The sequence below is a fragment of the Phasianus colchicus genome, chromosome 5, assembly GCF_987193195.1.
Source record: "Phasianus colchicus chromosome 5, bPhaCol1.hap1.1, whole genome shotgun sequence".
In the NCBI taxonomy this organism is placed as follows: domain Eukaryota; kingdom Metazoa; phylum Chordata; class Aves; order Galliformes; family Phasianidae; genus Phasianus; species Phasianus colchicus.
This window is the reverse complement of record NC_143440.1, coordinates 28262995-28277680: the sequence shown is the minus strand read 5'-3', so window position 1 is coordinate 28277680 and position 14686 is coordinate 28262995. Positions and strand designations below refer to the sequence as shown.

The 14686-nt window shown below is 35.2% G+C and overlaps 1 protein-coding gene across 8 annotated transcripts in view; it reads left to right on the top strand.

Moving 5' to 3' along the window:
* The window catches only part of PCNX1 (pecanex 1), an 87276-nt gene that overhangs the window by 57535 nt on the left and 15055 nt on the right, over positions 1-14686 (top strand). For all 8 annotated transcript variants that reach the window (XM_031593625.2, XM_090141107.1, XM_031593629.2 and 5 more), the window contains 15 exons: positions 111-221; positions 648-739; positions 1935-2044; positions 3278-3383; positions 4526-4618; positions 6144-6294; positions 6895-7036; positions 7912-8089; positions 8471-8579; positions 9187-9316; positions 10299-10357; positions 11071-11286; positions 11604-11857; positions 12725-12955; positions 14287-14387. In XM_031593625.2, the coding sequence (XP_031449485.1) occupies positions 111-221; positions 648-739; positions 1935-2044; positions 3278-3383; positions 4526-4618; positions 6144-6294; positions 6895-7036; positions 7912-8089; positions 8471-8579; positions 9187-9316; positions 10299-10357; positions 11071-11286; positions 11604-11857; positions 12725-12955; positions 14287-14387 (2083 nt within the window). The remainder of the gene's footprint in view (positions 1-110; positions 222-647; positions 740-1934; positions 2045-3277; positions 3384-4525; positions 4619-6143; positions 6295-6894; positions 7037-7911; positions 8090-8470; positions 8580-9186; positions 9317-10298; positions 10358-11070; positions 11287-11603; positions 11858-12724; positions 12956-14286; positions 14388-14686) is intronic.

The following is a 14686-nucleotide window of genomic DNA, read 5'->3' as shown; positions in this document are numbered from 1 at the left end:
TATAAGAAATGTAGCATGTAGTACCCTAGAGCTGAAGAGTACATTACCATGTAGTATTTTTAATATATTCATCACTTTTTCAACTCATTTTTTTTCTCTCCCCCCTGTAGTGTTTACACTATGCTTCCCCATAGTATTCTTCATTGGTCTCCTGCCTCAGGTGAATACATTTGTGATGTATCTCTGTGAACAGCTGGATATTCATGTCTTTGGTGGCAATGGTGAGTGTGTTTGTCCACAACAGTGTCGAAAGCATTAGATTAGGTTAGTTAAAGAATTTGATGATTACACTATCTATATTCATGACCTATACATATGGAATAGTAACTGCATTTTAAAAAGGTTATAGTTCTGATCAATTACTGAGAAATAGAATTACTGGCCTGCTTAGTCTGTTGAAAACTATACTACTTCTACTTGTTTCCATTTCAGTGTTAGGCATTCACATGGTAACGCTGTTGAATTAATGAAGATGTAAATGAAGCCATAAAAATAATTTTAATCTTTTTCTAAGGGAAAATGGATACGTTTTTGTGGGTTGGGTTTTTAATACTGGGGGGGAGCTGAGCTGACTTCTTTAAACAACTTGAAGTCTTTCATATGCTAACCTAATTGCATAATATCTTTTCTTCCACTATGATATTCAGCTACCACAAGCCTGCTTGCAGCACTTTACAGTTTCATCTGTAGTATTGTGGCAGTAGCGTTGTTGTATGGACTGTGCTATGGTGCCCTGAAGGTAAGCAAAATTGCACATACAGCATACGTTCATGTTTTGAATTTTGTTCTTTTTCCTTCAATCTCAATCATGCAGAAAATGAATTAGAAATATTAGTCTGATTTGGTAGGGTTTTATATTTGCTTAGTTTTTGTGTCAGCGAAACAGATGGAAAGTAGAAACGAAGCAGACTTTGGCTTTTAAAACATGATTTGTTTATGTGCTACCAGGCTATTATTTGTCTAAAGCATGACACCTTCAGTTCTGTTCTGTATTAATTCTTGTAATAATCATGGGACTGTCTTATTTCTTATAGAGTTGTTATGTATTGATGTGTTAATGTCTAAAAAAGGGTTCTTCTTAAATATTTTTTTTCTGGTGATGTAAACCATAAACAGTGTTTTCAGGCCTGTGTTTATTTGAAAAGAGAGATAGAAGAGGGTTTCCAGTGTCAAAGTGATGATGTATGCCTGCCTACATGAACACGCAGCCTTTCCTTAAGATGCCATTGTGTTTGAAAGTATGATATTGGTTCTGTTTATTAGTTTCAGGTGTGTAAATGATCCAAATGCTTTCAGTTTACAACTGGTTGTAGAATGTGCTCCTTCAAATTCAGCATTACCTGGTTCTTTTTCATTTTGCAGATAGCAAAAAGCTGTTAGAGAAAATATTTTCATCACCCACAGAACATGATTAGCTTTCTGCAGATATGTCTGCTTGTCTCATTAGCCTTTGTATACTTTTCTGTTCAAGTTAAACAAGTTGTAGGGAAGGGTCACTGTCTTTTTTTTTTTTTGCAGATTCAATACAGATTATGAAAATAAAAACATACATAAACACTGCTTTCATCTTAAGTCAGACTCTTATTTAAAAAAAACTTGAGAAATAACATGGGGAGCTTTCAGAATAAGTGACTAAAAATGCAATTCTAAGGATGTGCTCCTGGGAAATACATGAAATTCTTGAGTGTTACGAAAACTCATGACTACTAAATGATTAAGATAGTATAGGCTTAAAGAGTGTAGACTGTTAGAACTTCTAACCTATAGTTAAACATTGAACAGTGTTTTTCTACTGGAATTCCAGTTTTTATTTGTAGAATTGTAGAGTGATTATTTATGTATTTCCATTCTTGTATTATGAAACGTAGTTCTTATGTGGCAGATAAGTGTTAAATACTTTGCCTCCTCCTTATTTATATGTCTTTTTTCTCCAGGATTCTTGGGATGGGCAGCATATTCCAGTTCTCTTCTCCATATTTTGTGGTTTGTTAGTGGCAATGTCATATCATCTCAGCAGACAAAGTAGTGACCCTTCTGTGCTTTTGTAAGTGACTCTTTTTGAATCATTTTTCAAGGAAGAAGCAAGTCTCAAAGGGATTTTGGATACAAAATATTAAATAATATTAAAATATTATTTGACAATAATATTGTCAAAAATAACATGGTATTGGTTCAGTAATTAAAAGGAAATTTTCAAATTTTGCACCTGCTTTCTCCTTTGAAGGGCAACCTTTCTTTACAACTGAAGCCTGATTCAAATGCTTTCTAATTACCAGTTGTGTGCCAGCTTCCTGCTGGTGCATTTGCGTAGTAATGATTTGTAATGATTAAAGAGGTGCTGAAAGAACTAGTTTAAGCTGAAGCCCACTTGTGGATTTTTCTTGGACTATACTTTTTTCACTTAACTTGATACTGGATTTTTCCCTTGAATGTATGGTCAAAGAACAAATTAGAATTTGATCTTGGGTACAAACCAGTGATAGTCTGTTAGTGCACCCATCCAAGATGGGGAAACAGTCTTGTTCATCTGAGTTGGAGTGTATTGATTTGATGATTAGTAATTATGTATGTTAGTAGTTAGTTATGTATGTTAGATAGTAGTTATGTATGTAGAACAAAATACTTCCAGTAGGAGAAATATGGCTTCCACAGAATGGCCAGTAGAGGCTCATTTGGCACATATGTGGTTAGGCAGAACTCGATCTTGGATTTAAATGTAGCTGTAATGTTGGATGAATTTGAGCAGTAGTCTGAGTCATGTAGTCAGAGCCTCTTCTGTAGATGGAGAGATCAGAGACTGGTACCTGAGTGTTCATTCAGGGTCTTCTGAGAATTTATCAGTTGGATATAAGTCAGGGAATTCTTTGTTCTCTAAGTGATGTTTTCAGTTTGCGTCTGAACTTTGGAGCACGTAGAGCTTTTGTTTTGTTACTTACATGCTAATGTTTAGTTTCATGAATAGTTTGATCACAGTTTAGAAATTTGGCATTTGTCCAATTATTTGTTAGCCAGTCCCTAGAAAAATAAGCAGCTAGATTTATTCATATGGCAGTTCAGGTTCTCTCTTTAGTAGTGATCACTGTGTGTAGCTGGAGAACTGGTGCTATTCTAAAATCGAGATCTTGTTATAAATAAACTTTTCCATGTGGAAGCACTAGTATACTAGGATTGTTTTTTTTGTAATAAACTTGCAGTAAATAAATCTTCTTGTTTTGTTACTCTTTTAAAAGCAGAGTAGTGCATGCTTTTCAATAGGTTCTTTTTGTCTTTCTTCAAGCTCTTTAGTGCAATCAAAATTTTTTCCTAATTCTGAAGACAAAAACCCCGAGGATCCTCTGTCTGAAGTGAAAGATCCTCTACCTGAAAAGCTTAGAAATTCTGTGGTAAGTAGGCATTTTTAATCACTTTTTTTTTTTAATTGAGTCTAAACACTTTATGTTGCTATCTTGTGATGATCAGTATTGCATACTGCATCTGGAGCAGTAAATAAAAGACTTGGCAAATTTAACTTTTACAAAAGACCATCTCCTTGTGTAGGTCTTGGCTCTAAAGGATTAACAGTATCAACAGATTTCTCCTAGTACAGCAGACGCAAGCATGAGCTGATTTAAATTTGTGGAAACTACAAACAGAGCCGAGAAATCACAGTCTTAACAGTAGTAGGACAGAAGGACTGTATGGGAGCTCTAACTCAATATGTTTAGTTGCTGGGAGAGTGGGGGAGCTGAGGATGACTTTCATTGCTTTTAAAAAGTAGAATTTCTTGTATTGCAGGAAAAAAAAAACCTGCATCCCAAAAAGTTAAGACCTTGAAGCAATAATTGCTCTGCATAAGTATTTTTCTGGTTTTAGGGTAGTTAATCTTGTAATACTTTCCTGTGTGTGTTTACAGTGGGAGCAAGTCTAAACTTGGAAGACCATGACTTCTAATGACCCTGAGCCTATATCGCCCTCTTGTGACTAGCTTAATGCTAATCATTTTGTTGGTTTTTTAATCCTTTCCCAAAGTGTAGCTTCTATTGCATTTTTTTTGAAATAACAGGAAATTCAAGTTCATTGTTAAGGGTCTTTCCAAAGCCATCCTTTGTTCTTCTGTAGAGGAGGAGAAAAGAGAGAGAGTTGTTCTGCCAGGTAGTTAGCTTTGTCTAGGCAGCTGTCTTGAGAGCTCTTAATTGCTGTATTCACAGATCATAGTAATTCACAGGTCACAAATGGAAAATTTGCTTAGCACTTTTGGTCAGCTTTTTTCACTGCTACACAGAGGATCCTTATAACCCTTAATGGTCCAGAATGAGAGAGTGTATTGAGTATATTAATTTATCCTGTTGCACTTTGAGTAAATATCTTTCCAGTTAACTTATTTGAACCCTTGTGACATTTCTGATAACTTCACTGGAAGCTATTAACACTGGCATAATTGGAAGTTCTTTTAATCAGTTTCACTCTTACTGTTGATGCACATTAAGATTCTGAAGAGGACAACCAAACTGATGCTTGCTAAAATTATTTTGTTTTGACTCCCCAGAGTGAACGATTGCAGTCTGACCTGATTGTGTGTATAGTCATTGGTGTACTCTATTTTGCAATTCACGTCAGTACAGTATTTACAGTTTTACAGGTAAGGTGTTCCATCAAGTATGCCACTTGTTTTCTGTATACAAATATTCTAATGATATGTAACACTTAACAGAGCCATGACATTACCAGAAAGAGTAGATTTAGATTATCCTTAAATTTATAGTGTGACAAGGACATGACTGAACATTTTCACATTCAGCATTTTGTGTCAACTTCTTTCTTTTCCTTAAGTGGTTACATTTGTTGGCTTTTGTTTGTTGCATTGCTTTGTTTGTTGCATTAGCCCCTGACACAAACTGCCCTCTCTTAATCTGTCTCTGTTAAGTTAGCGTAAAGAAAAATATAAAAGGTTTGATTATTAAAGTTTGAGAGGGTGAACATTGACTCAGCAATGCGTGCTAATGTGGCAATAGACTGCAGGGCAAGGGAGTAGCCCTTTCCAGAAATGCTTGTTTTCAGTACTTCAGAAAACCTCTGAGTTTTAAGGTGCTTTTTGACTTGTCACTCTAGGTAATACTTCTGCTTTAGGTATCTTTAAAGTGTATATATGCATCCTACTTGATGATGGTTACATGGCACAACATCCTGTACTTGAATTCGTTTAAGTAAAGGCATTTGTCTAAAGAATTGCAGTTACTGACTTATTTTAATATTCTTCAAGTGAGTACATCAGTTAGCTTATAAAAAGCCTTATTTCAGACAAGTGAAAGTTTCTTGTACATATTTTAAAAGCATTTCACTCTCCAACTGCTGCCCACAGTTAGAAACTAATTTAAAAAGCATATGCATATAGGTAGCTTCAGCTTTCAGCTGTTTTATTTTCAGTGTTCTATTTAGCAAGGTGTAAAGGTTTTTCTAAGGGAAATCTCTCTTCTATTGTATGTTTGGACATCAGTACTCCTCCTGAATTTTACGTTCTTCCACATCTGAGAAACTTGGCTTTATGTTCTTTACCTTTGTGTAGTGCAATAGAATTAGGCTTTGAGAGTTATAACAAGATAAAGTAATTCTGATTTTACTTAGGTATATCCAGTAATTTAAAGCATATAGGAGATGTTACTGTGAAATTTAGTCTTCAGACTATTTAAATATGGTGATGTTTCTTGAGTGTCATAAAGGAACTTGGTCTTAATTGAAGGTTTCTTATTCACCTTCTCCTTGAGAATATAAGAAGAGTGATGATTTATTTTTTCTTATGTTTATACTTCTTTTATCCAACAGATGAAAATGTAAAGTGGATTTGGTCTTTAGAGGATAGTAGCTTTATTATTTATCTTATGAAATGCAGATGGGTAAGAAGTAATGGACTGTGAAGGAAGATTGTTGTATTATTTTTACTTCAAAATGCTTCTAAAATTAATGGAAAATTCTTAGAAATAAAGTTTTTGTTCTTGGACATTTCCTGTTTGATCTTTAGTTACTCACAAGGTATATGCCAGATTACCATTATGTGAGCAACTGTCTAGGTGTTGGAGAAAGTGTTGTGTTATAGTGTATGATTTTTTTAGTCTCTTCTATTTTTTTTTATAAAAAATCTTAATTTCTTCAATTCTTCTCTTCTTTAGCCTATTTTAAGTTATGTTCTCTATGCATTGGTGGGTACGGTAGGCTTTGTGACCCATTATGTTCTGCCTCAACTCCGAAAGCAACTTCCTTGGCATTGCTTTTCTCACCCGCTGCTGAAAACCAAGGAATACTATCAGTTTGAAGTCCGAAGTAAGTATCACTAATGATACTTTTTGAATTTGCAGTAGTTGCTGACCAACTTGTGTTAATGATTGACACGCTTCTACTTCTTGCTTTATTATTGTCACCAGTGGAATATTTCTTGACACCTGATTTAGTTATGTTTTAGTTGCTCACTTCCTCATACTTTGAATCTGTGGCACTTTAAAGTGATTATGATGCTATGTTATATGTGCTATATTATCATATATTTCAGAGCAGTCCTACTAAGATTTTGAGGACTGTGCTTTAAGTTTTGAGTTTTGTGCTAATGATTACCGTGATGAAAAACGTTCCGTTTTTTCTGAAAATTATTTAGGTAGATGTTTCTTCAAGATACTAGTTTTCAAGTGCTTCAGAGAACTATATACAGTGAACTCTGTTGGAGATTTCATCTTAGGATAAATTTGATTCTTATCGGTATTACTCACATTATTCACACATTCAACAACAAAGTAGTTTTCTATTAATATCTAACTGGATACTTTTGTTCTTTGTTTAATCATAAAATGACTTGGATCAAGAATCCAGATTCTGTTACCTGAATTTGATTTATCAGTGCAATCTTATCTTTTTAATATCTCCTGATAGATGCTGCACATGTTATGTGGTTTGAGAAGCTTCACATTTGGCTCCTTTTTATAGAGAAGAATATTATCTATCCATTGATAGTCCTCAATGAGCTTAGTAGCAGTGCTAAGAGTATTGCTAGTCCAAAGAAACTGGATACTGAGTAAGTAGAAAAGGCTATCAAGTAATCTGAATATGTCTATTCCAGTGGGAATTGAAATAGTTGTGGAATCGATGGGAAGACAGCTAATGCTATTGCCTGAACACTAAGGCAAGGAATGAATACCATTTTTCTTCATTTGAAAGCTTGTGTAGAAATGAGTCACCTTGTTGGCTTTAAATGAAATGGAATATTGCAGTTTTAAAATAGGAACCTACACACAGAAAAATCATTCAAATCAAAGTATGTACTATAAAGATTGGAAATTGAAGAATTACCTAGCAGTATGATAGCAGAATTTCCTTGTTGATATGCAGTCTGTAATATGATTATCCAGACCGCAAATTCAAGATACTTAACATTATTTTTATAACCTTCTGATCCATCAGTTACTATCTCTGAGAGAAACAAAATAATAATTAAAAAAAAAAAAAATCACTGTCATTAAGTTGCATTTCTCCCTGTACAACCTAGGCCAGTATAGCATGCAGAAAATAATGATAATTGGTATACAGTAACATCCTCTTGCTGATTAATCTGGAGCATTTCCAGCATTTTTGCATCTCAATATTGATAACCTAAATTTAAGGCTTTATTTCTGTTCAGAAAACAGGGATACCTCTAATATTACTTAGCAAGACTGTTTTACAAATAATGTTAATCCTTTGGTTAGTAACCTCTAGAGAAAAAGTGAAGATGTCTTTTAAAATAAGTAAATGCTCACATACTACCACCATACAAGGCAAATGAACAAAATCCAAATATAAACCCTGAGTTTGATGGAGATTGACATTGCATGGGAACAACAATTTAGGTGGTCTATAAAATAGCCTTTCAGGCAGCAAATAAATAACTGTTTTTTGTGAATTTCTATACAGGTTGGGTGCTTTAATGATCACAATAGCTGGCTTGAAGTTACTGCGTTCATCATTCAGTAGCCCAACGTGCCAGTACGTCACTGTTATTTTCACAGTGCTCTTCTTTACTTTTGATTACAAAAGTTTTACTGAGACCATGCTGCTAGATCTCTTCTTCATGTCCATACTCTTCAGCAAGGTAACTTTTAACTCTCTGTGTGTTTCAGGTCATCCAGAAGGGAAAACTGGCCATACCCTTAACTGATAGCTGATGTTCAAATCATTAGTCCTATTGGCACTTTTACAGTTCTTACAGCACATTGATTAGACTTTTCCTTCTCAAAGCACTTATGTTTTGAGACAGCACTTGAGTCTTTCTAAAAATCTCATGCGTTTCTGATACTAGAACAATGTGGTGTGTATTAATGTGACTCTCACTTCATAATTGCATCCTTATTGTAAGTCCAAATGCTTCTTGTACACCAGCTCTAGGACCAGTAAACTCCTCAGGCTATTTACTGTACTCCAAAAGTATGTTGATTTTCAGCAAAAATGCTTTTTTTTTTTTTCTTTCCTACAGCTTTGGGAACTCTTTTATAAGTTGAGATTTGTATATACCTACATTGCTCCCTGGCAGATAACATGGGGATCTGCCTTCCATGCTTTTGCCCAGCCTTTTGCTGTGCCACGTATCCTTTGTAATTGCTGAATTTTGGGGGGGGGAAGGTATTTATTTATACATTCTAAACGTTATGTTATAATCATTATGTATTATGAGATATATCTCATGAATGAGCAGATTAGTCCAGTGAACATTTATGAAAAACAGCATGCTTTCTACCTTGCTACAGTATTATAAACTGAACAGCAGCAGATAGAGTAGGAAGAGAATTCTAACATAAAAAGCATAGGAATTAAACAACTGGGAAAATAACATAAGTTTTTCTTTGATGTTCCATTCCTTTTTTCAAGAGTCACTAACCATGTGATTTCAGATTTTGAGTATTGTTTATGTAGGTTGCATTGAATAGAATATCGATTTAGTGTCATGTTAGATTTGGTGGTAATTATCTGAAAATTCTACAACAAATACCATTAATTATTTCTGTTTCCAAAAGCAAAAATAAGCCCTTTGACAACTGAAGAAACTGTAAAGATACTTCGCTGCACAGTATTTCTTGGAGATTGTTTGTTTTCTTTTTTCTTACTTAGTGCTGCTGTATACTTCACGTATTGTTACAGAAGCTTGAAGAAAGTTTTTGCTGCTTTGTTTTCCTTAATCTTGTCATCCTACAGATTCTGCAATGTTATTTGTCCAAGCAGCTGTGTCAGCATTCTTCTCTACTCCACTGAATCCTTTCCTGGGAAGTGCAATATTTATCACTTCTTATGCCAGACCTGTCAAATTCTGGGAAAGAGACTACAAGTAGGTGAAATAAGACCTTTAAAGACTATGTCCTGTGTTTTACTTAAACGTGGAACTAAGGCTAAATGAGTGTTCACCTTGAAGTGCTGCTATCTTATTTTTCCTGAAGAAAATTAGAGCAGTGATCTTCTTTCTGAAATGGTGTAGCAATTGCTTTTATTCTAGCAGCATTTACATTGGCTTCTTAGGTAATTGCTACCAAGAGGTATGCAATTTTGGTACTGTTTTTTAAGCATTAGAATTATAGCTTTATAAAGTGCAATTGTATTCAAAGCATGAGTTTATTTTAAAAAGATTGTTAAGAGAGTACCAAGGTTGGAAAAGACTTCTAAGATCACCCAGTCTAACTGTCCACCTATCACCAATGTTTCCCAACAAGCTATGTCCCTCAGTGCAACATGTAAATATTTCTTTAAAGCTTCCATAGACGGTGAATCCATCACTTCCATGGGCAGCCCATTCTAGCACCTAACCATTCTTTCAGAAAAAATGTTTTTCCTAATGTCCAACCTGAACTTCATCTGGTGCAACTTGAGGCCATTCCTCTAGTCCTATTCCTGGTTACATGGGGAAAGAGCTGATCCCCCACTTCAACACAGCCTCCTTTCAAGTAGTTGTAGAGAGCTATAAGGTCTCCCCCGAGCCTCCTCTTTTCCACACTGAACAATCGCAGTTCCCTCAGCCACTCCTCATAAGACTTGTGCTCAGGACCACTCAGCAGTTTTATTGCCCTCCGCTGAACATGGTCTGGGGCCTCAGTGTCTTTCTCGAAGTGAGGGACCCAAAGCTGAACACATACTCAAGGTGTGGCCTAATCAGGGCCGAGTACAGAAGGATATAAAATGCTTAAAGAAGAAAAAAGAAAAATTTTTAGAAATATTTCACTGGGAATACTTTTATCAATTTCTGTTAGTGGTAGTTTCTTCCTTTAAGTTTTCTTACAGTAATAAATTTCATTAAGAACACTTCATTTTAATTTCAGCACAAAGCGTGTGGATCATTCAAATACAAGATTGGCTTCGCAGCTTGATCGAAATCCAGGTAGCTTTCCTAGTCTGACTTGTTTTTATGTGTTTTTGTTATGTACTTACTAACATACTCACAAGGAACAAAGGTACAAATGTTTGTTTTTTATGGGATTTGTGATCAGTTTGTCCTCTGAGGTTTTTTTTTTTTTTCCAAACCCCACTGGACCTTTGTCATCTCCTGTTATTTTTTCCTTCATTATCTCTTTCCTTACTTCATTGTTTACTTCTCTATGCACTTTTCTTGTTTCTTTTTTACCTTTGTGTATCTCTGCTTTACTTTTTCTTCATCTATAATTGCAGTATTAAGTTGTTTTGCTTCTTTATTCTTAAGCAAACAAAAAGCTAAACATTTGAGGAAGTCTCAATGATGTATAGGTGATGAGACCTATATAACAGTTGTTGTTGAGATACTTTTGTGCATATTTGCTTTTGCACGTTATTATATGGAGTAGATCGGTGAGAGATGCATGAGTTAAACCAAAGGAATAATTTGGAAAATGGAGGAGTAAGAGGGAAAAATTTTGGTCAAAAGTATTGAACTTCACTTAGCAGTTATTCAGAGTAGTTGTCTCAAGAGCTGGGGTAGGAGCAGAGGGCATGAGGTTGAGAGCCTTGAAACAACGCTGTTAAGAAAAATGTAAGACTCAGTGTGGATTGATAATTGACATTTCAGCTTGAGTTTTTCTGCAGATGTAGATGATAACCAAAAATTCAATCTTCCTGCAGGTTCAGATGATAACAATCTGAATTCAATCTTCTACGAACATTTAACCCGTTCCCTTCAGCACAGCCTATGTGGAGATTTGTTGTTGGGTCGATGGGGAAACTACAGTACTGGGGACTGCTTCATTCTTGCCTCTGACTACCTCAATGCACTAGTACACCTTATAGAGATAGGAAATGGCTTGGTCACCTTCCAGCTGAGAGGGCTTGAATTCAGAGGTGAGTGTGTTGCCCTTCCTTAACTGTCTGTCCCGTAAACAGGTCTTTTGGTCTGAAAGCTTCAGATATTTTCTGTTTCATCCTAAAAATTATTTGCTTTGAAAATTGAGCTTCAGGGCCACTTTATGCCATCTGACCCCTGAGGAAAAATAACCTCTAACAGATCTGATGCTAAGCCTCTCCTCACTTTTAATGCGACGTGGCTATGATAACTAATTCATAACACTACCTAATTAAACACTTGTAAATGCAAGTCAACATTAAAACAATTGTATGAAGCATTTAACTTTTTAAATTATTATTTTCTCTTTCCTAAGGAACTTATTGTCAGCAAAGAGAAGTAGAGGCCATCACTGAAGGCGTAGAGGAAGATGAAGGTTTCTGTTGCTGTGAACCTGGTCACCTTCCTCACATGCTTTCCTTTAATGCTGCATTTGGGCAGCGTTGGCTGGCTTGGGAAGTGCTTGTGACAAAGTATGTTCTGGAGGGTTATAGTATCACAGACAACAGCGCGGCATCCATGCTGCAAGTCTTTGATCTCCGGAAAATTCTCACCACTTACTATGTGAAGGTATGAGTCAGATAACTATAAACTCTGGGGAGCTAGGCTGGATTATAGATGGGAGTGGTTTAGTGCCTTGAACTTCCAATAGTCTTCATGGGTGTGATATGAATTATAGCTTTATGAACAGCTTCATCAAAAGAGGCCAGAGTTTGCTGCACTGACATTTATAATTGATATTTGGTTGTAAGAGCAGAAAAATGACCAAGAGAGATGATGTTCTTTCTTGCTGAAACTGGACTAGAAACTGAAAGGCTATTACCAAAATGCTGTAGCCATTGTAAATGAAATGGTAACTGGTATGACTCTCTTGGATAAAGCCAAAGCCATCTCTTTCTTTTATTTTCCTTTTGCTCAAAAAAGGATCCTGTTAAATCTGCAAGTTTTCTGTGTAGACCTTAGATCCCTTATATGATCTATTTCCCTATTTATGATCTGTCATGAAAAATTTTAAGTTCAAATTTTTCTGAGGTACATTCACACAAAGTTTTTCTCCAAATATGACTGTATTAAGCTGCCTCATCTTTAAATTTAGTATTTTAATTATTTAGAAATATACTATTCATGTTCACTCAATTAAGAATTCCCATTTCTGTGTTTTTCTGCAGTTAGCCTGCTCCATCCATTTTTCTTTTCCTTACTCCTTAAGAGTATGCTTTAAAAACTCTTGGGAGTCATTAAAAATATTAACACACACAGATCTGTATTGCTGTTGAATTTATTGTATCTGGGAGCTAAGTAAACTCTATTGTGTATCATTTTTGTTCGTTATCTGTGAATTGAAAAATCTGTGAGTTGAAAAATTTTCGATTAATATTTTTTTTTTTTTAATTTTTTTTATTGTAATAACTTACAGATTTTTAACTACCATTTCAGGGAATCATCTATTATGTTACAACTTCACCCAAGTTAGAGGAGTGGTTAGCAAATGAGACAATGCAGGAAGGACTGCGGTTGTGCACAGACCGCAATTATGTTGATGTAGACCCAACATTTAACCCCAATATTGATGAAGATTATGACCACCGTCTAGCAGGAATCTCAAGAGAGAGTTTCTGTATGATTTATTTGAACTGGATAGAATATTGCTGCTCTCGAAGAGAAAAGGTAGGTATGAATACGTGAGGGTAGGTATTCATTATTCAGGAATTGTCTCATTTCTTCCTTGTTGCCTTAGATTAGTATTTTAATACTGATCTTTTAGAAAATAAAAAATTGAAATGTTATTTTGTTTTGATGTTCTACTCTAGATACATGAATTTAAATAATTTCTGTAAGTAAGGAAGTGTACGGTATGACCTGTCTGCTAGTGCCTTTTCAGTTACCAGCTTAAAAGAATCAGTTGAAATTTAGTGAACTATTTATCTATGTAGATGATTCTATGATGTTGCATATTTAGATATCAGTGTTTACAAATCAACCTAAGATAATCTTGTGACAGGTTTTTATAAGATTGCCAACTTTTTGTTAGTGATTATTGCTATAACTTTGCTTTGGACAACTGGAACCATTGGCTTGTGAAAGCAATCATGCCATATCTAACTCTTTTTCCCTCCGAAGCCTCACACCTTTTAAATAGGAACACTAGTGTGTTTGCAGGAGAATGCTTTTACTGTTCACAAAAAGTTGTATGTACTCTAGTCAAGTAGTGTTTATATAGGAAATAAGCAAGAATTTTTATAGAATTTTATAGAAAATAAGCAAGAATTAATTGACAATAAAGGATGGGAATATAATTTGATTTCACTTTCTGCATGAACTGTTGGAGGCTTCAGAATTTTTTACTTTTGAAGCTAAAAGATTAGGTAGCAGCCTATCTTAAAGGAATTAAGACTTAAAGGGTTTTGTAGTCAGATGACAAACACCAGCCAAAGAAAATCATTTTCTATTAAGTGACTATTTTGTGAAACGTATTGTGGATGTATTGATAATCCCTTAAATGCTGCTACTACCATGTGGATCATCATGTATCCTATGCAGCTCCAAATGGCTTTGAGCTGAGGGTGAATTCCCCTGAATAAGCTGTAGTCTGGGCAAGTTTTTAATTGACTCAGAATCATATACTCCATATACTAAGCAAGAATTCAGCTTATTCATTAAGAATACTTTTGTTGTAACGTCCTAATCTTAATAAATACAGTTTGCATACAGGGTGCACCGTACCAATGAGGAAAGTGCATGTATCCCTTCAACTTACAGTTCATCTTATTTCAAATATAACGTGTACATGTCTATCTTTACAAATATGTAGAATACCTGCAAAATTTTTTAAAAAAAGAAATTCATAGTGAAAGTCTGAATAAGTAGCTGATGGGGTAGGTACATGCGTAAGGTTTGTGTACCTTTGTATGCATTTGGGTGTTTTATTCCTTAGAGCAGTTTTTTTAATGTCAAATCTTTAACTCTTTTTACCTTTTTTTTTTTCCTCTTACTGCAAGCCACTGGATTCAAGTAAAGACTCACCCCTGGTTACACTGTGTTATGGGCTTTGTGTTCTGGGGCGGAGAGCATTGGGAACAGCTTCGCATCATATGTCTAGGTAATAAAATCTTGTTGTAAGCTCTGCTTTCTCAAATTCCCTCTGAGATCCTAGATTACATGTTGGATGAGTACCTCTTCAGGAAAGATGATGATAGTTAATTTCATCCTTCCTTACACTGGGCAGATAGGCTGTGTGACCTGTATTCATGTTAACAGCCAGTGAAACATAACCAAAGAACAGCACATGAGGGAGAACTGGAATTTGAGCATTTTGTTTTATAGAACAACTGAAAGGTGAGCATTTTGATGTAGCTAAGCTCCAGCGATAACCGATAGAAAAAACGCAAAGCTGATTGA